At 41.1% G+C, this 26,592-nt stretch overlaps 1 protein-coding gene across 2 annotated transcripts in view; it reads right to left on the bottom strand.

Moving 5' to 3' along the window:
* The window catches only part of for (cGMP-dependent protein kinase for), a 241,135-nt gene that overhangs the window by 119,976 nt on the left and 94,567 nt on the right, over positions 1 to 26,592 (bottom strand). The window contains exon 1 of one of the 2 annotated variants that reach the window (XM_019060184.2): positions 21,572 to 22,161. The exons of the other annotated variant lie outside the window; for it this stretch is intronic. Within the exon in view, the coding sequence (XP_018915729.1) occupies positions 21,572 to 21,960 (389 nt within the window). The 5' untranslated portion in view covers positions 21,961 to 22,161. Of the gene's footprint in view, positions 1 to 21,571; positions 22,162 to 26,592 lie in introns of those variants that run through there. 2 annotated transcript variants of the gene reach the window in all.

Below are 26,592 nucleotides of genomic sequence, written 5' to 3'. Positions count from 1 at the left end.
CACAGGGTGTCTAGTTTGTTTTTTTCGTTTTGGGAAATCCTGATTTTCCCTGATTTTTGACTGCTAAATCCTGATTTCAGAATATTTCCAAATCCTGATTTTTTGCGGAGAAAAATTGGCGAATATAACTTCACAAAAATAGCTCTATAAAAAAATCTGATCGGACGGCCCACTTTTCTCAAATCCTGATTTTACGACCGATTTTCCCTCAAATCCTGATAAAATCGGGATTAAATCCTGATGAAATCGGGATTAAATCCTGATTGACCTCAAATCCTGATAGAATCGGGAAAATTAGAAAAACCCTGATGCTAAACACCCTGTTACATTTAATGGACTGCGTTTAGCTCAAAGGAACCAAGCCACATCAGCTATTATCAAATTTAACTGCAAAATTTAAAATTTTACAAGAGAACGTTGGTGAAGATTCCTTTGAAAATTTTAAGGAATCCGCTTCGTACTGTGCAGAAAATTCACGGAAATTTGCACAAAAATCCACGTGACCGCTTTCCTGTAAAAAATTAAATTGCCCAATTAAATTTCGCAATGGCTGGTGTGGCTTGGTTCATTTCTGCTTGACGCAGTCCAATCGAACGGTTGCGATATTTTGTAAAAATTAAAACATTGTGTCAAAATTAAATTTTGTAATTTTTCGTAAAAATTTACGATTTTTTTCGCCTTCTCATACGCGTACTGCAAAATTTACGTTCAAGTAGGGTGAAACTATCACCGACGATACGCAAGGTTTCGTTTTCAATGGTCATAACGCGTCTTTTCGGGAGCATCTTCTACCATTTTATATTTTTCACCCTTCTTGATTTGCTATAACGGATGTCAATGTATGTATGATTTTTTGAATACCTTAATTAATTGAGAGAATATGGACACTGAGCCCCATAGAGATACTTCAGAACCAATACAATGACGCTGCTTAAGGTAAGGAGTTTGTTACCGACCTTTGACGGTTATCACTTGTTGCACTTGCTACCAACCTTGCCATAATGGAGGTATGGGCGTATAGACGATTTTTCGACTGTAATACACAAAACGCAATAGTGTATTTCCTTCGGAAAATACACTAAAAGGCTTCAAAACTGAGTAGATACACCTAGCAGAATAACTAAATAACATTCACGGTCGCACAAGCAGTGAATAGAATCTCATTTTCCGTCATTTTAAATCATCTGCATGCAACGTTCGCCATTTTTTCTATGGAGCCTTATGAAGCCTCAATAAGATATGGACCCTTAAATGCCCTTACTCCCTCTATAAAAGTACTCTATGCAATTTTTCGTAAAGGTGTACTACATTCTATCACCATGTTTTTTCTTCTTCTTTTGTTCCTTTTATTGATCTGCAGTATTTACTTCCATCACAGATATGGTTTTCCTTTTCCGCGCAACTTACTTACTTGTAACTATTAACGGTTTCTTCTCATTTTCCTCAAAGCTGTTGTTCAACCAGCTCCAGTGCCTAATGTGGCAACATGGGAATTTCTCCATACGACTATTCGGTTCTACTGACCTCTTGGACATGCATATTTTTAGACTAGGCCGGACGGGAACTCGCTAGGAAAGCACCGCAAATCAAAACACAAACAGGATGCGTGTGACTTAATTTTACGACACGAAAATTTACTCCACCTCGTAAAAAGCTACACTGGATTAAATCTTGGCACATATTCCTCATTCTCTTGCTCACGCTAACCCGATACTAATCTCTGTGACGTAAGGAGGGACAGATGAGCAGGGCGAATACTTTAAAATTAATTAAAACTGCTAAGATGAGAACATAAAAATGTGGGGTCGAATCTGATGTTTATAGTTTTCGCTCACGCTGAGGTTAAGGAAATTTAGTTCGGCAACATTTATTAACTTAGGATCTCAAATTATTAAAAATAGGGATCATCAATGGGCGACATAAATGAGAATATTTGACCCGACGGATATATTTCGTTTATTTTCCGGGAGCTTTCGAATGCTTTCCACAAAAACTCAAACTTAAAAAAAAAAAATAAAAATGTTCAAGAATGATGGCCCAACCTGATTATTTGTCTATTCCAATGTTTATAAAGCAGCCCTCTCGCAAAAAAAAAATACGTGGACACGGAAAAAGTCCTCGATAGTAAGAACTAATGCATTTATTAAACTGACTTTGGTTTGAAAAATCGAAAATGTATAAAAAAAACTGAGCAGAAAAACTTTAGCTGATAATGAGCATGTCTTTTTCCCCTGGAAAAAAGTTTTTATGAATGGTGACCTGAAGATTAGGCTCTGTTTATCGAAGTATAGCTTACTGACAAAAGGTCGGTTGGCTCAACCGAAAGACCGTTCAAGGGTCAGTTCCCGAAGTTACCCTGTTCAATCGCACTCGAGATTTGCAAAAATTGTCCCTTTGATGATAATATCCTCACCCCCAGGTCTAAGTGTCGCAAGCGTCATGCGACGTTTGAAAATTTCCATACTGCCTTTTTATTGTTTTACAGAGAAGTTGTTGGTTGAATCTGTTTGAAAAATTTCTCTGTAAAATAACAAAATGGCGGCGGAAATTTTTAAACGTCGCTTGGCGCTTGTGATACTTTGGCCGGGAGGTGGCGATATGTCAAGGATCTCCTTGAACCTCTCCTAATCAATATGTAAACCATATAGGGCCCTCTGAGGAAAGGAGCTGTTAAAATTAAAAGAACGACTATGAATACTGCTGTGCTAAGGAAGAACGCCGTAAGAACCTTCATACGTTGCCTTTCCTTCGACAAATCACGAATTTTTGACAAAATGTGTGAAGATTTTCCTTCTAATTTTTCAAAGAATTTTGTTCGTAGTTCGAACTAAAGTGTCTGAAAATTTCAAGACAAGATATTTATTTACTTTTTTCCAGAATAAATATTTTCTGATAGTTAATTTTGCAACATTTGAATGTTCATAAGGCGTTCTTCTTCACGGCAGAATACGGCCATTAGTCCTCTGGAGTGAAAAGTAATAGGACCGAGTTTAACAGAAAAGAACCAAGCCACATTAGCTATTGCCAAATTTAACCGGGCGATACAATTTTTAAGGAGAGAACGTTCGCGCGGATTCCTTTGAAATTTTTCAGGAATTTGTTTCAAACTATGAAGAATTTTCACTGCAATTTGCACGAAAATTCGCAGAACCGTTTTCATGTAAAAAATTAAAGTGCCCAATTAAATTTGGCAATAGCTGATGTGGCTTGGTTCCTTTCTGTTTGACGCGGTCCAATTACCGAACTTATCGGTTCGTACAACTGAACGCATACTCTGCCGTACTAGAGAAGAACGCTCGAGAACATCCGAGAATTGCAAAATTTTCTACGATAAAATGTTTATTTTGGGGGCAAATTGTCGACGTTTTTCCTTGAAATTTTCAGACTTTTTAGGTCAAATTACAAGCAAAATTACCAGAGAAATTGGAAGAAGAATATTCAAAAATTTCCTTGAAAATTAGTGATTTGTTAGAGGAAATTTGGCAACGCCTGAAGGCTCATACGGCGTTCTTCCTTAGCACGGCAGTACTGGTTTCTTAGCTCGGTTCACTTTACGATCCGTCGAGGTAAAAAGGAGTGAAGACGGCGAACAAATTGTGTGCACATCCTTCGATGACGTTGGTGGGCGTATATTTGGAGCACGGAGGGGGTTGGGGAGGAGGGTACTTAATGGTCTAGGAGAGAGCCTTGGGAGCAGTGCAGCTTTGCCGGATGGAGTAGTGGACCAAGTCGGAGTGAATTCTGGAGCATTCTCAGTGGTGACAATTTGGCAACGCTGGGCGGTGGATAGGTCGCGAATGAGAGTGGAGGTGTCTGGTGCTGGGTGCATCGGGTTCGAACCTCGTACATAATTTATAAACACGCCCCCTGTCCCTGTCCTCCACTCCATTCGCCAACGCTGCTGCCGCTGTCGCGCTGAGTGCGCTCACACTTGGAGCTTTGAGCGACCTTAAAGGTAAAAATCCCTCTTCATATCACTGATTCAAAGGCTAGGAATTGATAATGAGATAACCGCCAAATTTTCAGAAATTGAGCTTTCGACGAGACGCTTTACTTGGGGGGCGGATACATCTCACTACCGAACGATCCTACCAAAAGTAGTCGTTCCCCCTCACGAGAGAACGTAACCGCAGTCAAATGCTGCCTTTTCTCTCGCAAATCGCATTTTCACCAGGAAAATGTAGGGAATTTCTGACTGAAATATTTACTGATTTGTTTCGGATCTTATGCAAAAATAAACAAAAAAAAGAATTTGTGAAAAAATTGTAAAGGTATATTTTTGTAAAGAAAATTGAATTGTTCGAGTCAATTTTGCAACCTCGAAATGGAGTCACTTCTTAGTCCCGGAAACGAGGAATTGCACTTCAAACGTATTTTCTTATGATTTGCATGTTTGCTTTGGTGGGAGAAGAACGCCACCCTCCTTGTGTGACCGTGGCCTTAATATGGATAGTATGCAGAACATTGGTTGGTTTTACGAATGAATGTATAAAGAATTGCCAAAAGAATCAAGTTTATCATGTTTTTTTCAGAACTTGACTATCGGCAAGGATCTACGAAAAAGCATTAAAGGCGCCAAAATTAACGTCGTTTCGAACAAAAGAGTAAAGAGCTGCACGTTGCTGCTGTTTTGAGTAAAATGATCACCTTTCCTGTCAATTAATAGCCTTAAAATTTGCTTTTGGTTTGTCAACAACTCATAGAATACATTAGAGTTGCTGTTTCCAAAGAATGCTGTTCAAGTCAGTGCTAGGGAAAAACCTGAAGCCTTCGCAGATTTTAAGTCCACTAATGGAGGAATCGTGGGCTGCGAATGTTCTTTGGATTTCATTATTTATTTTAATTTATCGCAAATTTGGGTAAATAATGTTGACCATCATCAGGGCCGGATTAAGGGGGTGGCCATATGGGCCGCGGCCCATGGCGGCAAATTTTGCAATTTTTTTTTAAATGTACGTATAAAAATAAAATTGCAAACGGAAAAAGGCGACAAAATCTTGCATTTCCTGTGAGTATCGTAATTTCTAATTTTGTCGTTCTGCGGTGATACAAAAGACAGCACCTTTAATTAGTCGAGTTGTGAGAGAAACCAAACAAGGAAATTGATCCAGAACTCTCATTTATGAAAATTCTCGGCCGTTTTGGTCTGACATTGGAATCTGAATTTTGTCAGTGACATTTTTGTGTCAGAAGATTGGCTGCCCTTTCATTAGTCTAGTTGAGAGAGAAACCAAACACGCAATTTGCCCTGGAGCAGCGCGGCGCAGAGAGCAATGATGACGAGGACTTGAGAAGAAAAGGAGAGACCCTCGGCGCGGCGGTCGGAATGTAACACGTAGTAGCGCCTACAAGACTGCATGAATACTTCACACATAGCGTCAAACACAGTGCGGTCAGCAGCGGTCGCCGTGTAACGCATAGCGCCTACAAGACTGCATGAATACTTCACGCATTGCGCCAAAGTGCGATCAGCACGGCGCGGCGGTAGAAGTTAAAATTATTGAACCACATTTGTGATTGTTCTTTCATAATTTTTTTGTCCATTTCGTATTAATGGAAGGCATTGTCCACACAGAGACAGGTTTACGGAACGTAACTTTCGCGCCAAGTTCTGTGGATTCTTGCTAGTAGTGTTGACAGGGCTTCCGTAAAAAATGTATCCAACACGAGTAAACGCGTCTTATGCATTCCTCTCCCTCCGGCACGTTCACTTGACAGTTTTTATTGATGTTTCAAAACGAATGAGATGGGGGCGGCAAGTAGGTAAATCCGGCCCTGACCATCATCATAATAAATTAAAAAATACAGGTGATGATTTTTATGAGCTGGAAACCCACGTACCCACGGCATCGCCAGTCGCTGCGCGCACATAACTAGTCGCAGAACTACTGGGGTATACTACTGGGTTACTAGGGGAAATGTGACTTCATCTACGCTCCACTGCATAACGACTCTAGAGAACCCTATGGCCAAAACTTCAACACAAAAGCCGGCAAATCATAGCATGTACTAAGCTGCTACTGTCTTATACCTTACATAAGATGTAAAAGGTCATTTGTACGCGGAAAAAACCCTTTGACAATTTTTAAGAATTCAAAGAATTTTTTCCTGAAGGTCTTTTGGATAATTATTGATAATTTCACACTCTAAAAAAAAGTTACGGGCTATATGGACAAACCGTCTATTCTAGGCTCGGAAACCAAAAGTTCCGGGTGCTGGAGCCTAATCTTTGCCTTCTCCGGGTACTACGTCAGGAACTTTCGACTTTTGAGTCCGGAACGCGGAGGAAATGTCTGTATAGCACATAAGTACGGCTCCCACGGCCGTAGTTTTTTTTTTTTTTTTTTTTTTTTTTTTTTTTTTTTTTTTAAGTGCAGGATTCGTTCGGTAAAATTTTCTGCTAGGACGCTACCAGGTCCATTTTCTAAAACTACATTTTTGTGGTTTTAACTGTTCTCTTCAGTAAGACGGCAGCATTCTAATATCTTTTGGCAAAAAAGCACGGTATGCAATATCGGCCGTGCCATACTGTTCGATTCGCGGCATAACCGAGCTTTTCTGGGGTTCGACCTGGTTTGAAAGCTCGGTCGCAAGAACGGATGCTGTGGCTCATATGAGGTTTTTTTTTGTTTTGTTTATTCGCCATCCAATAACGCTTACAGAATTAAAAATTTACATCAAAAGAAAATAAAAATATCACAAGAGAAAAAAGAAATGTAAATACGAAATGGTTACTAAAATGGCCGTGATCGTCTAGTGGCGTCTAGTCCTGCGTTGTGGCTCATATGAGTGTAGAGTCCCGGCCAAAAGGGAACATTAAAAACACACGATTAGAGATGGATGATGGGTGAAAGCGGTGTTAAGTTGAGCGGACCCGTGACCTGCGTTACGTGCGTTACGGCGGGCGTTACGCGGTCCGACCCGACAACCGTGATCCGAGGTTGGAGTCGCGTGAGACTGGGGCTGAGGGTCTGACAGGAGGGTCTCGGATGTGGGGATTCGCGGCGTCGGGGTCCCAGCGGGAGCTGTTATCATGCCCATCCTTCATCGCTATCGGACGAGTGTTGCCAACTACTCGCCAATTACCGCGTGTCCCGCTCCCATTGTCCCGCGACACCGGGTCCCGTGTCCGATCCTATCGCCCGACGCTAACGCCGACTACCGTTCACGCACCGGATCCTTACCGCCGCGACGCGCCGCACGGTGGATCGAGTCAATGAGACAGGTCAGACAAAATTTGGAAACTTTAAACGCTGATAACTCCGTTATTGCCAAATTTTAAGGTTCTAAAAGTGGCTGCATTGGTTTTCTCGTAAAATTTTCTTCTGATGGCACCTCTTAAAGTTTAAAATGTGACGATATTAACATCAAAATTTGCAGTTTTAGTCAAACATTTCATGTGCAACCTCTCTGATGGACTCGATCCACTGTACGGCGTACAGTGTACGCCGCGCTGACCGCGAATATTCGCACGGGACGAAAACCCGAGCAAAATATCCGCTATGGACCACTAACAAGGTACGGGGTTGAGGTATTCTGATACATGTTTCTGAACCAAAATTTAACGTAGAACACGATTCGCACAACGGAAATCAATAAAATTATCTCCTAATCAGGATTTGTGATGTTCCTTGACGCTCAAATTCAAACTTCCCGCTCATGAGCACGCAGCGGTCTACGTGAGTCAATCGCGTAGTAAAAGTTGCCGCAACAGACAAGCAAACAGGTACGGAGGGATTTCAGTGGTGGAAGCTGGTGGTTGCAATGGTCAAAGGAAGAAGGTGATAGACTAACTAACGGCGACCCACAAAGGTAGAGTCTCTTTTGGGTTGCCGTGGGTCTATTCATAGCTACACTAGTGTTAGTAACTACAGAAGTTAATCCATCATTTACATTTTCTACCTTGGTCTATAAGCACCACCCACTTCAACCAATAGGATCGCTCTATACTCCATACGTCTTCGTTGTCTATCGCTTAGTCTATCAATTTCAATAATCAGCCCCCTGGTGATCTATGGTGGAGATTCTTCGTGAACCCAACCTGAATATGGAATGTACGCATTAGAAAGTTGATAAAAGGTTGAACGGTTACTGGCTACTGCAGTCGCTGGAATGAGTGCGGTCGGACCGACAAAAGACGAGCTTCGAGAACCGCTTGTGTCTCGTTTAAAAGTGGGCATGCGCTCAACGGCCGCGGCAATGGATAATTCAATTTTTACTCGGCGAAATAGAATCGCAAAAAAACCCGGCAATAATAGATAAGTAAGTACCACTAAGTCATAAATGGAGGCTCATAAACCATGAAGAGGTAGTGATAAAGTGAGCTAGGCGTTTACTGCGCACTGCCGCAGGGATGAGAATATTGGCTTTAAAACAAAAACGCGGACATAAAATCCTGAACGGAGCTCGTAAAAACTCCACTTTCGAGAATAACTTCATTTGTTGGCCACGACTTCTGATCTGGCGGCCGCGGCCGGAGGAGCCCTTTGCGAGAACTGCAGCTCCTGTTGGCTGTTGGCACTTTCAGAGAGCAAGCAGGTAGCACTAGAGCCTCTAAGGGGACTCTAGATAGCAAGATCTTGCGGGATTCAAGTTGACGCAACCCTCGGAAGGAGGCTTTGCGCTCAGTTCTTCAACCAAAAAAGGACCTCTGCTTTCTACGGCCTTTGAGAGGCAAACTCACTTGTTCAATCCGAAAACGACCCGACTTCAAAAAAAGCTTCAGAAGACCTCTAAAAGAGCCACGCAGCTTAAAATTCTACGAATGGACCTCTCTCAGGAGTGGGGCGGGGGGATTTGCAGTTTTAGTACTTTTTCTTGCAAAAAATTTCGCGAAAGATACGATGGGCGATGGCGCCACTGGTTTTCTCTGAAAAAACTCCAAAACTAAAAGAATGTTCTTAGCATTCAGCCCGAAATGGAGAGAATATTCCACGCTACCCTAAGAGTCCACTTCTGGATCAAGTCAAACTCTTCATGCAAAGATAGGGACCAAATACGGTTAGCAAGATTGTCGTGTGTTCAGTTTTGAAGTCTCCAAACAAAGTGGCAATCCTGTTAATGTATTTGATCCCTATCTTTGCATGGAGAGGTGGACTCTCAGGATAGCGTGGGATATCCCCTCCATTACGGCGTCAACTTTGAGAGCTCTTTTTGCAATTTTGAGGTTGTTTCAGAGGAAACTAAGGGCACCGTCGTGTTTCTTGCAAAATTTTACATAGGAATCGGTGCTTAAATCGAAAATTTCTGACTCATGCAAGAGCTTCAATGTGACTCAGGTGTTTCATTTCGAAGTTTCCCACACTGAAAAACGCAACTCGATCCTCAGGCTACAACATTGACTCAAACGACTAATTTTTACAATGCTTGTTGAGCGTTAAGTCACAGCGGTCAGAGGGGCCTCTTACTTATCCGTAAATTCTTTCAAATTTGGTAGAGATTATGATCGAAAGAGTGCTTGAGAGTGGAAAAGAGAACGGAAGAGAGAGAAAAACGAGATGCAGAGGGTATTTGTTCTACAGTAAACACCAACCTGCTAATCAATGGTGACGATTCGAACCCGGCACCGAACGAACATAACCCACAAAAACAGGATAAAAGCAGTATTGCTGGCAATTAACACTCGAATTTTTTGTGTGACGTAAAATTTGGCCCGAGAGAGATCAATGTCTTATCAACTTATTTTCTGTTCTATGAATCCAAGATCTGCCAAAATCTCGGAATCACATATTTTTCAACACGAGTTCGACGGAGTGCACGGAAAAAAATAGTTCTGTTCATAGGGCTCCTGTACTTTTTTTGTCACCGCTACAGAAGTTTTCGTCATGAGGACAGAGTGCACTGTGCACACTACCGAAGTTCTATTTTCACGACGGAAAATGTCTGTAAGTACATAAACAAAGAAAATGCGGGAGTCTTGTGAAAAAAAGGCTCTGCCATTTAGCACCGACTATTATTTCGCGTGTGGGATGGATACTATAATATGATGGGACGGTATTGGCAAAAATATTCAATTTAAGGCAAAACATCAATTACGGCAAAGGGTTCTCTTGTTGATGACGACTCAGCCCAGATAAAAATAAAACATCAACGTGATGTTCAAGTGATCATATGCGGCACAAAAAGATCTTCAACGACCATAACCGCAGATTTACCGGATCCGGATCGCTGAATTTCTTTACTCGGAATTCACGGGGCAAAATCAGCGAGTGTCCAGGTGAAGAAATTGCAACAGGCCGTGTCCAATCAGGGAACAATGGTGAGATGATCGCAAAAAAAATTTTCATACATTGAATGATCATTTGATTTCATGATGAAGTTGTATTTTTACTGGGAAGTTCTTTATTCTTTGACAAACAATTTTAAATTCAGGGGCAAAATATGTTCAATCTCTCCGCCATCAACGATTTCCCGGTTTATTTGTAATTTAATCGCGAGAAGGATCTATGTAACCACTATTACAGCTAAATGATTGACTAGGGATAACAAGCTTCTTGGAACATCCTTTTCCGGGAAAAAAGGCATCATGGGCTTTGACATGACAAATTTTGTTATAAAACTGATTGATTGTACAACTTACGGTTGAAAGGATGCAGTCCGTCAGATACACTTACCTAGAACAGAAAAAAAAAACATAAATTACTTCATCGAGAAAACTCTGAAGCACACATTAACGGACACGCACGGGTCCATTCTAGTGGGCTGAGGGTCATGGACTTGCTTAAATAGTTTCCCCACTTTGATGTAACCCTTATATCCCGAATACATTTTTTACTCGCGAAGTCCCAAGTCGGGTAAAATTGAACCTTACTTAAATACATTGGTTTTGATAGTTTTTGAAGTGCCATGTCCGTCATTTCTTGTTTTTGAAGGTAAGAAATATTTATTTTGAATTTTCACATTTTTGGCGCTTTCTCAACTTCCCTCCATATCCGCCCCAACTCCCCCACAAGAAAGAGTCAATTTGACCCGGCTTGAGATTTTTAGAGGTGGTCGTCAAAATTAAAATTCCCAGACACGACGCAACTCTCGCAAGAATACCAATCTTCAGATGTGCGCCCTTTAGGGTGATTGAACGACCTGTAAACTTTTATTTTTTATTTCTTTGAAATGAGTTTTAATTTAGACACATCATGGTATATTTTGAGCAAATTAAACCGTATCATTTCTCTTTCAAAAATAACCGACGTCAATGCGTTGATTGCAATACTGCAAATAATACGAGCGGAGCCAACACTGCAACGGCGCAAAAGCGCGAACGGGATGGATGTGTGGACGACGGCGCGGCGCAGAGATACAACTATTCGTGCTTGATGGATGTCCGTGTTGCGTCTGCAAAATTGAAGGCGCGATGGCGAGAGGCGTGAACTCGGAATGCTCCGCTCTATGTGCCAAAGAGGTGTCGCTTGAATTCGGGCGAAAAGTTCATAAACGAGGCCCGAATACGTCTCTCCTATCTTTTGCCGAGTTGACACTTGATTTTTTTTTTTTTTTTTTGTGTGTGTGAAATACCCCTTGCTCTTATTAAAATGTAAAAATGAGCCCGATAAAATAAGCTTCGCTAAAGGAGCACTGGTGGAATTCAGCGGGTTGCGCTGGGCAATGAGCAAGTCTATATTGGAGTTATTATTTTGCATCATGCATGATTCAGTCCATAATCCAATAGCGTAGGCGCGAACTATCCTTTCCCCTTCACGTTTTACTCCACAGGGAGCGCAATTGCAAACAAGAGAGACAACATGAGAAGAATCGTGAGAGGGGAATTAGACTGGATTACAGGCACATGCTCACGGTAACCTAACAATAAAGCTCTTACAGGCATATTTTATTCCTCAAAATAATACGCTGGTCAATGTGATGCCATGAAAATGCTTGTGAGCCTTCCTCCGCTCCAAGAGTATGCTTAAATTATTGCGAGCGACAAAGATGATTCGAGAAAATAAAATGGAATCAGAGATTTGGAGACACTGCGACCGAGATACGTGGTTTCAGAGTTAAATCACTGATATTTTTTAGCGCATGGGTGACGTCTATTGATAGGTGAGCCACGGAATTCATTCAGATACTGGTGTTAGTTCATTTGAGAATGCACATGTTTTATGTTACTCAAAAGTGCAGAAGTGGATGCTTGCGGTAAGTGTCGGCTACAGCCATTAGGCCAAGGACGTCGAGTTCTGGCATTCTGACTCTTCTATCATAGGTTTTTGGATATGCCGAAAACAGAGACGCAAAACTAGCGTGGATATCGTAAAAAAACATGACATAGTTCACGGTTAAAATTTACGTTGAAAATTACTTATACCTGGTATTCCAGGTTTTTTTTTTGCTGGAGGAAGAGTTTACTGACGCGCCGGTAAACTTTGTCATTGCTATTCCCTGTTTTCCGTCCTGACGGTTTGATTTCCTCGCCGAAGATCAGTAATTAGAGATTTTCAAAGTTATTTTGTGCCAAATAATGCAGAATGAAGCCCTCAGCGCTGTGGCGAGGTAATCTAATTTTCCCCCCTGCGACCTTACGGCCAATAAACTGACTCCATCATCCTAAGTGTTGACGGCTTTCGCGGAGACAACAACGTTCCGAAAGTTCGATTGAAAATACAGTTAAATATGATCATATCGAAGTCTGCACATAGCGGTAAATCGCTCTTATCAGAAATTTTCCTTGGGTTTACTGCGGTGAATGCCTATTATTGATTGAACTTGCTCCTAATACAGTGGAGATTTTGCAGGTTGGCAACTCTGTTTTTCCTCCATTTAAACCCATGAAAAATATTGACTTACGGTGAGGCAAGCTGTCCCAACAAGAATCGATTGTTTGACATACATTTAAAAACAGGAAAAACAGTGTTGCCAACTTGAAAAAATTGCCATCGAATTTCCATCCCGCCCCGAGAGATTCCGTTTCATCAGGAGTTACTGATTACAAAGGGAGCAAATCTTACGTGATTCAATACGTTACGGGTTGGTGTAGACGAGGCACGATGCGACAATAATAGAGATTAATTTCCACAAAAAAAGCGGCAACAGCTAAATGTTCCATCGACGGGACAAGATTACACACTTAATTAGCGTACAACACGAATGTGGGTCAAAGAACAGCCAGAAACACCGGATTACGACGAAAATGGAAGGATCTACAGCGTATAACTTCATCTTTACGTCAATATTTGTCTCGCGGATAGAAGTGCTGTCATCCACAGCACTGACGCCTTGCTTCCATTCTATGTTCTTCGATGTTTTCTCTGATAAAATAACACCATTGGAAAATAAGCTGCATGCCCGTGGTGATTGCTCACTCTTCCGGTTTCCTGCAAGACTGTGAGGTGCTATTGATAATTTGAACTAAAAAATCAAGTAGCAGTCGTAATAGTTAGTTAGATAGTTAATTTATTTAAAGACATTCAGCATCTTAGGCTATTAACGTCTTTACAAAGAATTTAGAAGATGGGTGTAAATACAAAAATCTAGATTTTTCAAGTAAGGGAGGCAAAGAGTTTCAGAAGTTTGGTAGTGACATTGGGTTCATCGCATGTTAGTGGGTTTGTATTCCTTTTCACTGTGGGTGAGTAAATCTGTGATTGGAGATCCCTGAGGGCAGAGCAGTCCATAATCACGTGTTTGACGGTTAGAGGTGATAAATTGCAGAAGTTACAGAAGCAAGTTCATCATATGTATATAAACGTTACTTCAGTCTTCAAAGAAAAATGCCTTCAAGATATAATTAAGGCACGTTTTTATAAAAAGAATTATACAATTGGTTCTGAGACACATTATTTTCATAAATTATGTATCTAAAATATTCGCTACAAACTTCATGCGAAAGTATTAGTCACATATCTATGAAAGCGAAAAAAAAGAAAAGGCTGAAGTTTTGAGACACCACGGTTTAGGTAAATGTGATCATTAATTTTTTACCATGGCAATGCTCTACGAATGTTCGGATGTATACGAAGGACCTAGAGTACATTTAGAGGAAATTTGTGCTTAAGAGAGGCAAATATGCTCGGACTTTTGACGAGGAAAGAACAGTGAAAAATTGTGCAGAGTTCACACGCTGAAAATGAAAATCATCAACCGTTGCTACAAATTTTAAGATTTGCGTTATTCTTTAAACTTCGAGTTCAGAATAACAAATAATTGTGGCGTTCCCGACCCTAATCGATTACTAAAAATGCGCGTATCTTACAATTTCAGGACACCACTCAACAACCCACCGATGACTCCCATATCCAGCGTGGGAACTCAGCATTTTTTTCTCCTGCAGTTGAGTGCGCACTACTGGTTTCATTTAAATTTTAAGGGCATAAATGATCCAAAATTCCTTCCGCAACAACCATAAAGTGAGAAAATTTTCTACGTTAGGGTCGTTTTGTATGTTTTGATGGAGTGCGAATGACGTAAATTCTTCGACCGGTGTTAGAGTCAGGCGCCTTTGGCTCAACGGTTTGCTGCAAAAGCTGAAACGATCAGCCAGGCGTTGTTGCGCAATTGCGCATGCTCAACTGCGGCGATGCCACCGTCTCTCATCTCTCGCACTGCGGCCGCTGACCTTCAGATGGCATCGTTGTTGCCGCTATTTTGCAGCAGGAAAATACAAAAAAATGTCGTGCTCCGCCGTAAAAATAGCGTAGGTCTTTTTGAATCGTTTCTTCTGAAAAATACTTATGGTGAAAAAGGTAAATTCCGCAGCATTTCGAAAAAATTGTTTTCAGGATCAAGCAAATGTTTTATTTATTTTTTCATCATTTTTTGCTTCTCATTTTACACTGAAACACTAGTCACTAGTTTCAGATATTTCAAAAAATTCCGAACTCCGAGGTTTAAGAATGTACCTTCGTACTCTTACAGGACCGAAAAGTTAGTTATGGATAGGGGATTCTTTTTCAGTATGTAGTCTAATGCGCCAAAAGCGTTTTTCGTTCTCCAAATATTTTTGGCTAGATTAAGTTTTTTTGAGGGGGGGGGGGGTTTAAGCACTTTCCAAAACAAGCGATTCGTTTGTACGAGCCTTCATTTATTAAAAGCTTTTACTTTCAGAGCTCCGACACTCAACTGTTGACCTACCTTTCACGTGGATGTTCAAAATCGAAATGAGCATTTCGTTCTACAGACAAACCGAAAATTGGTAAAATTGTTAGGCTCATTACGTCACCCAAAAATCACATTCCAAATGGTAAGATAGGATGACTATTCCTCTGGAAGTGCTGAATCTTCGAAAGTAAAAGTTTTCACTTGTCGCCTTGAGTTTAGTAGAGGACCTCTCTTAGTCTCGGTCCTGCTACAAGCGTCCAGTCCACTTTCAAACTGGGGTTCTCAAACTGGCACCAATTCTTTTATTTCTCAGTCATTTCTGCACGGAATTCCTTGAACATTTCAAGATCTAATCTGTGATATATCCCGAACAGATCGGTTACCTTCAAAGATCGTTGGGCCGACGATCTTTGAAAGGCAACAGTCAACAGTTCCATCGATGAGCTTCTTTGAAGCCCCTAGTTTGAAGATGGGCTGGACGCTACAGAGCGAAGAGTTGGTCAAAATGGATCGGAAACCACAAAGATGAACAATCATGATCTAGCGCATCACAACAGTAAAAAATATCCTTTTTCTTGACACTATGGCAACAATGAGGCTACATAGCGCCTCGTTGAGTAACTGATGTTCTAGCCGCGACACACACTGCACGCACAATACAATACTCGCGGTCTCCGTCTAGCTTTGTCCGTGCAACCACCTCGTGTCTAGATGCGCCTTTGCGACCGAATTAATGGACTCCGTTTTGAATGCAGAGGCTTAAAATTGAGAAAACGTGCGTTGGACTTAGTTTTGGGTATACTTTTCCTGGCTACGATGCAGCATCACACTGCCGAGCTAAACGTCATCAGAGCCTTCAGACGTTGCCAAAATTCTGACGGTAAAATTAACAATTTTAAGAGATTCTATGACAAAATTTTCTCCTAGTTTTCCTAAAGTATCATTTGCAGTTAACCCTGAGAACCCGGAGAAAATAAAACATCATCATTAGGTCTAAATGATCACCCGAGACACGGAAAGATTTTTAATGATCATCACGGCATGTTGCCAGTTTATTTGTTTCAAGGTGGTAAATAATGCTTATTCCAGAATGAATATAATATAGTGTGGACCCATCACTATTTTACCACCCTGTTACATATAGTTCGGGCCACGTTTCTTAGTGTTTTGATCTTCTTAGTTACTTTCTTTACATGAAATTCACGAGTTAGAATAAAATGAGTTCCAAGTTAAAGAAACTGCAACGGGCTGACATATACAATCGGACTACACTGCCGCGATGATCACTGAGCCTGATGAAATGATCATTTGACTATCATGATGATGTTTTATTTTGACTCCGGAAATCTTGAGTATCCGAGAATATCAGGGTGAGATATTTAAAAATGTCCTCAAAAATAAACATTTCATCGACGAAAAGTTGAAAACTTTCGAAAGTTGATACGATGCTTTTCCCAAGGACGTTACCATAGCCCGCACCCAACCTCGGCGCAGTTTGACGCCACTGAAAGCTACCGAAGCCTGATTATTTAAATTTAAAGACAAAAGAAAACAAAGGAACCCTGGAGTTTTTAGATCCATCCTTAAAATGGAGGCGCAATAATCGAATGTCGATATTATCCCATTAGAGGGTACAGTAAAGAATCGATTATTATGATGTTCGTCGCGAACGCCCTGATAATTGATCTTTTTCATGGGTTTGAATGGCATATCACTCGACACATCGAAAAGCACGCCACACCACTGTTGTGAGAGTCAAAAATGACGATAGAAAACGGCTCGTCAATAATTTCGGGTGATTTTTTTTTCGAAACTTGGCGAGTGCACTGGCTCTGACTGGGAGATTTATATATCCCAAACTTGCTGAAGGCGTCTTCGGTGAAAAAAAGAGGAATAAAAATTAAGGATGACTCGTCTCACGCGGCAACTGTGTAGATTATGCAAGAAGTCTCGCGGTACGGGTCACAGAGCCTGAAGTAATTATTTTGGCTCTTTCAAAAAGGAACAATGACGATCATTCACTGGGACAAACTTTTGTCTCAGTCTGCACAACAAGGTTAAGTTCCGCTTATTGTAAAAGCCCTTGACATGCGAGTCGGAGTTTTTGATAATTTTGGACTTACTTTGCATGTAAGCAAACAATTTTACTAAATAGAATTGTTTCTGATTCTCTTTCTTTGGATTTCTCTTACTTCTTCATCATCTTTTATTTACGTCTTACAAGTTTCCTTCATCCGAGCGACCGTCTCTAAATTACAAATAACGCACTTTTTCGACATTTTTGACCCCCCCCCCTCTTTTAACACCTTTGCAACGTAGAAACGTAAACACAAAATGGCATAACGCTCTCCTAAACCCCCCTCCCCCTAGAGCGTTACTTAATTGAGGGACGGCCCCCAACTGGTATTTTACATCGGTTTGTATAGACCCTACATTCAGCGCAAGGGCAGTATAGCTTTCGTCCCCGGTTTGACTAAAATTATTTTGAAAGAACTGTGGATTGCAGTTACATTCAGTTCGACAGTCTTTCTTAGAAATTTACCTCAAAGGAATTCATCATGCCGAAAGAGTTACAATTCATTTGCTTCTCTCCGAAAGTTGAAAAAATGTCTTAACGCCTTTTGGATCCCATAGATTCTTCAGATGTAGTGACTGAAAGAGTGGAGGCATTTAAAAGATATTTGCGGGCATCGTGAAAAGAAGATGAGGAATAATTGTGGTTAATCGGGGTGAGAGAGTGATGGCGCGATTTTGCAAAGCAAAACGGGGAATCGTGACCGGCGCGAACACCATCATCACGGATCACGAGATTCACAGGAGCCAGACTCGGGAGAAATATCGCCGCTGTAACCACTCATTATCTCGTCAACATTTTCATAAAAATCTGCACTAAAGGTTGTGTGTTCACTATCTGCTTCCCTAGATGGGAGATCACAGCCCGCTCTTGCATGCTCTTTCGATGGATACAGCTGTAAACCGTTCATTCAATGCTGAGCATATTCCGCCACTTAGGGACATAGTCACACAACTTTGAGTTTTGTGCGGCTTAAATTGAGACTAAAGAGGGTTTAAGAAGGTCCTTGACCTAGCATCATAACAAAGGACATTTTTAAGAGACTTGAGTAACGCTAAAATCACAGCCTTGGAAGTAGACCCTTACGGGAAATTCAAATGATGTCACGGCGAAAAATACAAAACACGAACGGGGAAAAATAAGACTTCCACACACTTTTAAGGGAGGTGCAGACTAGCCTTAAAGTTTTCAAAATATAAAATACGGTAAAAGTTCGTTAAGTCAAATTGTCGGGGGAACAATGAAAATTTCGACATAAGAGGCTATTCGACTTACTCGTTTCTCCGCCTAGCTCGCAATTAGCGAGAAAATCGTAGAAATTTGACTTAACGAACTTTTACTGTACTTTTCCTGTTATATTTTACATTTTCCGAGGTAGCAAATCCTTTAAATCCGTTGAAAGAATCCAGTTAAAATTTACTTAAAAATTGTAAAATTCTTAATTTCCATGGTCCTACATTCAGAGCTTTCTTTAACCGGTTTTATACTCACACTGTAAGCCATGTGGGGCCTTTCTAAGGAAAGGAGGAACAACGATGAGGATGACCGTTATTGGTAAAGTTGTATGAGTTAAATTATGATTGTAATTATTTTAACGTAAGAACGAAAGAGTCCGTGAGATCATGAACGCCGAGCAGAACATCGTGCATGAAATTATGACCAAACAGCTTGTTTGGTATGGTCATGTTCAACGAATGGCGGATGATAGGTTGCCTAAGAAGGTGCTAGATTGGGTTCCTCCTGGGAGAAGACGTAGGGGACGCCCAGCAAAATCGTGGATTGGTGGCATTCAAGATGAAATCACAAGATGCCATCTACCAGATGACCTCTGGATCGATAGGCAAGGATGGCGATTAGGTGTCGCAGAGCGCCCGAGCGCGCTGTAAAGCGACTAGAATGTATGTATGTATGTATTATTTTAACACATAAATTCCACCTGTCTATGACTACTTTAACAGAAATCGTTACAGAATCGAATCCACTTGGTTCAATAAGGAAAATTTCATCATATTTTTTTTCTTCTTATTTTCTTCTCTTTTTCTTGAGAAATACACACATCAATTTTCCCAAGTCATGGTTCACGTTTAGTGCGTTAGGTAAAAAGAGAAAAAGCTGAGCAAAGTCTTAAACGGCAAATTCAAAGGAATTGATACGAATAAAAAGAAATAGGAATAAAAAACTTGATAAAAAAGAGAGCTTGGATGAAAAATTACAGGGATTACAATTCCTCTTCACTAAGAACGAGTGCAAAAAAGTTGCAAGATCACGCACCAAAAACACGTGATTCGCTTGATGTACTATCCGGTCCACCTGCTTGATCAGCTTGCATGAGTGTAAAATTAAATCCATCAGAATTTTGTTATAAATAGTCGTGTACGAGCGACAAATTGCTAGACTATTAAAATAGGAGACGTTTTCCCTCGCGGGAAAAAGTGGAAACAAGGTGTGTGGACGGAGCGGCCGGGAGAAAAGTGAGTGAAAGAGGGGGCGAACCGCGATAAAATTGACTTAAACATATAAACGATCCGCGGTTACGCGATAATGCGCCATAAAAAAAGTCGTAAAGCCATTAAGCGGCGAGTAATGATAAACCGAAACGAGATTCGGATCCCAATTAAGCGAGTCGAGGCCGCTGACGAGGCAGGTGCGCTCGTGCTGCGATGAGTCCCCGCCCGATGACGTCACTCGGAGGAAACTCCACGGTGGTAACCACCTGAGGCTTTGCCAAAAAAGCACCTCCCGAAGAGAACGAACCCGATGTTCGAGAAACCGAGTCGATAGAGCGATAAATTAGGATTTGCCGAGTTCTTCCGCTCCTTATTTCGTCTGCTTCCATCGATTGGACGTATTTATGCTAAAAGGACCTATGTCTCACGCAAACCATATGCACATAGTTCCTTTTAGTATAAATACATCCGATCAACGATACATATGGCAGAGGAACGTCTGCAATGCAAATTAAGATGTTGGCACTTGTGTGTTCACAATTCGCAACTTTTACAACTCGACACTTGATAACATAACATTAGCTCAACAAAGACGTGCGCATTATGGTGAGAGGAGAGTCATATTCTAACGTGCTAAAAAAGAACGTCGTAAGAGCATTCGAGAGTAGTTGCCGTATTCCTCCGGACAAAACAAGAATTTTTGAGTAAATTTAAGCATTGTTTCTTTATAATTTTCAGATATTTTAGATTAAATTGCAAATAAAATTGTCTGAAAATTTTGAAGAAAGTTATTGAAAAATTTCTCTGTACGAATCCGTTTTTTATTGAAGGAAATATGGCAACGTCTGAAGGCTCATGTGGCGTTCTTCTGTAGCACGCATTATTCATAAACCATTCCGAAAGGGAAAAGGAGGGTAACCAATTACGAATCGACATGTTTGCTTAGCTAAGGATTAAACGTGTAAAGAGATATGCAGCTAAATTATGCAAGTCTGAAAATGATTGATGCGGGCTTTTAAAAGAAGTGTTACGTAATTACGTTGGGTCGAAAAATTAATCACACTACTATCTTTGATTTGAGCGAAATTAACGGATCTGAGATAATTGACTTGCTTCCTCGAGCAATCCGACTGTCTGCAACTTTTTAGATCACATTAGCTCACCATCAGTTTAGAATAGATTGAGAATCTATATGACTATGAAGTAGTAAGAGAAATGTCGTCGTTTCCCGATCGAAAGAACGTAATTCCATTCAAATGTTGCAAAATTTACCCCGACAATTCAATTTTTTACATGAATGTACCTGTGCAATTTTTTCCAACATTTTTCTGATTTTTGTATGAGATCAGAAGATAAATCAGAGAAATTTTCACCTACAAAAGTCCAAGATTCTCCTAAAAAATATTCAATTTGCGAGGGGAGATTTGGCAACATTGAAATGGAGTTACGTTCTCTCGTCTGATAAGGAAAATAGTATAAAAATATATTTGAAAGTGAGAAAATGCACCACCTGATGACGTCATCTGGCGGCATTTCCCATTTAAACACGTGTTTATATCACAACAATTATTGGAAATGACAATATGATCTACTCTGCTAGATCATTTTGTCATATCACCTCCATTAATTGCTCATTTATAAACCAAAGGGTATCTGCGTGTTCAGTTCATTTAGTGGCTTCAACTTAAACACGAAGTTTATCGACTTTCAGGCAGTCAGATAGTTATTTTATTACAACAATCAGCAACTAGGCTATTTACGTCGGAGACCAGGAATTTACCTTACATTTTTAAATTTACTTGCTTAAAGAGCCTTAAAATTTCAGTAATTACTTTAGGGCCATCAGAGCTTGATGGATATTCGGAGGGAGAAAATTTTGAATTCCCTGCAAATTCTTCATTGTATTCAAGTATACAGGATAAAGTGCAGCGGCGAGGCATTATATGGAGGCCAAAGCTCATATCGGGCTGTAGACGAGCCGTAGCAGAAGAATAGAAGATTCAAATAAAAACACACTCACTTGGAACTTTTGGGAACTTTCTCGATGGGCAAGTCGATGGAGGCGGTGTTGGGCTCGGCGGAGATGGCCTGCTTCTTGACGCGGACCCCCGGGATGGTGGGGTACCTGTCCAGCTCGATGTAGTAGGGGTCGTCATAGCTGTCGCAGTGGTAGTGGTGCGGATGGTGGTGGTAGTGGTGAGGGTGCTGGTGGTGCGACTGGACGATCTGCTGCGTCACCGGGCGGACGATCTGCCGGAACTTGTCGATCTCGTTCTTCAGGTGCCGGATCAGGGCGTCCCGCTCGTCCAGGTGCTTTTCCAGCCGGCAGATCAACTCGTCTCGACGACGGATCTCCTCCGACTTGAACACGAGCCGCCGCTCCAGCTCTCGTACTAGACTCATGCTCATTGCCGCGAGTAATAAACACCCGAAATCGCAAACAAAATCTGATCGGAATCGGCCCGAGGCCTCAAGAATTAGTTTCACCCATCGTAGGGCAGGATCAGCAACACAGAATTCCCAACTTCAATCTTTTTGAGTTTCATAAAATTCTGAACTCGTCACAGAAATCTCGAACTAACATTTGAGCACTCACTTGGAACTGAGTTTTAAGTGATAGTAACGGTTGAAGAAGTAAGATCTCGAAATGTTGCACAAAAACGTGAATTAGATGCGAAGGCGCGTTTATCGGTATCGATCACTATTTCCACAAGTAGGTCGGTTATTTGTTTTCTTCAAATGCGCACTGTAAACTGACGATTAGGGACTTGAACGAACGATTTTTATTGACTACAGAAGGAAGGAGCTACGAGCACGTTGCGCACCGAATGTTCTTCGGCAAAATTCACCTTTAGAATGTGGTGGTATGTTATGGAATATGTCTTGCAAGTAACGTTGTGTGTAGAAAAACTACTTTTGAAAATATGCATATATTATGGTATAGATATAAAACAAAACAAAATGAGCGGATGAACTTCGAAAGTTAGAGTCATTTTGCTGTACAAGACTAGGTTCATGTAAAAATAAGTCGAGTAAAATTCCGTCAAGTCAAGGGAGTCTTATCGAGTCCTAAAATGGGCTTTTTCGGTCAATTTCGTTCGATTGTGTATATGTTACGGGCAGATCCCGATTTTTGGCAGATCGCGATCAGCCCAGGCTGATTCCGATCTGCCTTAATTTCGCCGGGCAAATTGCGGCTCGCCCACTTCAAATTGGGCAGATCTCGGTTCACCCACTTAAAAGTGGACAGATTCTGTGTTATTAATGTAGCGTAATAAATCATCACCGATCACAATCCACCTCGAGCGGATACTGGGAGAAAATTTGGACACTTGTTGGATCAACAGAGAATGGGGGCATTAGAAGCATTAGCATGAGGTACATTAGCATTAAGAGACCAGAAATCGCGCGTTCAGCCAATTCGATATTAAGACGAGACGAACTGGTCGGAGCCATGTCTTTGACTTTAAGTTTACCGCTTTCGAACTGTATTTCGCAGAAAAGAACTAGTAACATGCTGCCGTGCTGAGGAAGAACGCCGTATGGGCCATCAGACGTTGCAAAATTTCTTCTGTTGAAATATCAATTTTTAAGGAAACCCGAGAATATTCTTCCTCCAATCTTTCGAAGAATTTTACTCGCAATCATATCTAAATTATGTGGAAATTTCAAGAGAACATATTCATTGAACTCTTTCCAAAAACATTTTTGGGGGAAGTTTGGCAACCGTCAACTGCACATACGAATTGCAACAAATGCATACGAATGCAACCTCAGGCTGCGTTCTGGATTGGAATCATTTAAGATTATCTAAGTTGGTGCATTTTTGGTCCTGGTCCCTCCCGATCGGATTGAGGAATTTTAAAACAGGAGGCGGAGTTTTAAAAAGTTGACGATAACGCCGCGTCGCCGTAATAAAATCAGTTGCGTTTGGCAACGCTAATTTCATTCGGATTCTAGTCAGTGGTCAACAACAGGCACGTTCGTACAAGTACATGTTCACTTACGCAAAAACTGAGAACTTTGCGATTAATTATGCAAATTGAAATCTATAATTCATGCAGTGGAGTGTGCAAAGTAGACAGGAACGCTGATCGATTACTTTTTGTAGTGGAGCGAGATGTAATGACAACTCCGGGAAGAAGATGCAAATGATAACCAAACCTTGATTGCCCCTTGATTAAATTCTTTCCCATAACCGGAAGAATCATTAGGGGCAGCTCCTAACTTTTTTTTGCAGAAATTATGAATACGTTTGTATTTTAATCACATTTTTTGTCATTGTATTTTTGCGAATATCTTGAAGTTACATCGAAAAAGATTGGATCTCATTTTGGGGGTGTGGCGGCGACGTTAAATCTTCTAGATATCATTGTGCCCAAATCGTTGAGAGGACGTTTTATTTCCTATCCTAATTCAACAGACAACACAACAGAAATAGAGAGGGCAAATTTATCTCAGAAAGAGGAGAAATTATCACTTTCTTAAGACCGACCCCCTGACAAATTCCCAGCTTTTCCTGGAGATTCTTTGTTCCTTGATAAATTCGTATACTTCCCCATATTTCCAAGTCTTGGACACAATGATTCAAATGGTGATGTAATGGCTGAAATTGGCATCCTCGTCGAAAAAAAGCTCTGCGTTTGAGTTCGTCTATTAACGATTTGGGTGGAATACTGCCTCGTTAAGGAAAAAGGCCGTATAAACAAACGGGTTGCAAAATTGCCTCCGGTAAAATATTTATTTTTGAGGAAAGTTATGAATATTTTTCCTCGAAAGTTTCAGGAACTTTAGAGAAAATTCGAAACAAAATTATCTGAAAAATTGGAAGAAAAATCTACATAACTTCACCAGGAAATTTTGTTTTATCAAAGGAAATTTGGCAACGCCTGAGGGTTGATACGACGTTTTTCCTACGCACCGCAGCATGGCTCTCTTCGCCGTGGTCGGAGGGCTCAGGATAGATTTGCTATAATCCAGCGTAGATAATTGGTCGCTCCTGTGACGTAAAAACGCGCCTTGATTTTAGCATGAGCCACAAAAAGCATGGATTTATATGTAAAACAGGGCTCATTGAGATACGCCCTTACGTCAGAGGAGCGACAGAATCACGGAAGAAGCGGTAGAAAAAAAGAAAAAAAAAACGATCGTGACCTCGGCTCGATCGTCCAAGGCAGTCACGCTGCCCCAGAAAAACGGAAACGAATTTCGCACGCCACGATGCGATGGGGCAGTGCGGAACGAAGATAGAGTGGACGCAATATTTCAGTCGAGGGTCCGCCGGTCGGTCCTAAATTTCAGACTCGCCCGCGGGATTTGAAGGGCCCGATTTTGAAGTCGACGGCATCGACGCGCAACGGTCCCTGGGTCAGCTTTGACCCAATGAGAATTATTCCCGCGCTAAGGAAAATCCACGTATGAGCATGCAGATCTTGCCAAATCTCTCCTCATAAAAAGCGAATTTCTTTACAAACTTGTGCATGTTTTTCTTTGATTTTTTTCTCGGTATTTTGTACTCGATGGAGAATGCGAACGCAACTTTTTTTGTAGTATCTGCGAATTCGCTTTTATTTTTTACAATTAATTTATAATTTTTTTCTGATATGAGAAATAGTGTAAAAATAGTTTTAAAAGTGAGGAAATGCACTGTCTAGTGACGTCATTTGGTGGCATTTCCCATTTAAACACGTGTATTATTTTAGCAGATTGGATCATTTTGTCATACTTCCTCTGATACTTTTTCAATTTATGTATTTTTTAAGGGTAACAACATGTTCTGTCCACTCACTGGTTTCCACTTTAACACAAAATTCATCAAATTCCAGAAACCTGCAAATTTTCAATTCAATCTGGTACCTGTAACTTTAAAATAGACGTATATCTATGACTTATCTTTTAAATAAACACTTTGGCAGAAGAAATTTGACAAAGTTCGAAAGTTCATACGGCGTTCTTCCCCACAGCACAGCCGTAAATTACACGGTTTGCATCAGCCCCGGTGACCGCGTCACCTCGTCCCGACGACAACGTAGAACAGCGTAACTCCATTCCCACGTGCGCTCTGGAGAGCATGGAGTTATACGGACAGCAGGAATTGTAGTTACGTTCTTACGTCAGCGGGGCGATGTTGTGCAACTTTACCGTGCGGGCATCAGGAGCCACGCATCTCCGATGGAATGCCTATGTGCATAGGCTGTTTTCGTTGGGCACATTTCGTCCGCAACCTGAGTTTACCTTCTGCTTCGCTAATTACATTATTTGCATCTCGCGAGAAATATTTAAATTGACGGACTTGTTCCTCGTTTCCGAGAGCCCAGCCGCACAGTGGATCCAGTCAATAGGAGAGGTCGGACAAAATTTGGAAACTTAAAGAGCTAACAACTCCGTTTATACAAAATTTTGAGGTGCTAAAAGTGGTTTCATTGGTTTCATCGTAAAATTTTCTCCTGGTAGCACCCATTCTACTTTAAATTAGGACGAAATAAACGTAAAAATTTGTAGGTTTAGTCTAAAATTTCATGTCCTACCTCTTTAATTGACTCGATCCACTGTGTGCCGCACAGTTGATCGACCCACCGAGACAGGTCGAACATAAAATTGTTGGATAAAATTGAGAAATGTTTATGCTGATTTCGTCACTTAAAAATTTTAAGGTATTTCACAAGGGGAATTTTACGAGAGAGTCAATGGAGCCACTTTCGAATTTGGACCTCCTTCAAAATTTTTACATCATGTAAAGTTATGCTCCTTTTGCGGTTTTAATCGATCAGCCTGTTGTTTTAGATTAGATTTGGTCGAATTTTGAGAGAAACTCGATTTCGAAAATTTGGGCGCTACCGCTCTTTTGGGTGCCCAGAAGAGCAGGCCGGATCATCTGCATGACTAGGAGAGTCGCCGGGTGCGTGCAGGACGGATCTTCAAACTCGAAACGGCGGCTGAATGCGGCGAGGGGGTGAGGGGGTGAGGGAGGGGAGACGCAAAGAGCATGAGGCAGTGCAACGAAGGTTGCCCGTGGTCTGTATAAAGGCATCTTGGTGTAAG

This window comes from Bemisia tabaci, chromosome 1, assembly GCF_918797505.1.
Source record: "Bemisia tabaci chromosome 1, PGI_BMITA_v3".
Taxonomy (NCBI): Eukaryota; Metazoa; Arthropoda; class Insecta; order Hemiptera; family Aleyrodidae; genus Bemisia; species Bemisia tabaci.
The sequence above is the reverse complement of the archived record's forward strand: the minus strand, read 5'-3'. Positions and strand labels throughout refer to the sequence as shown.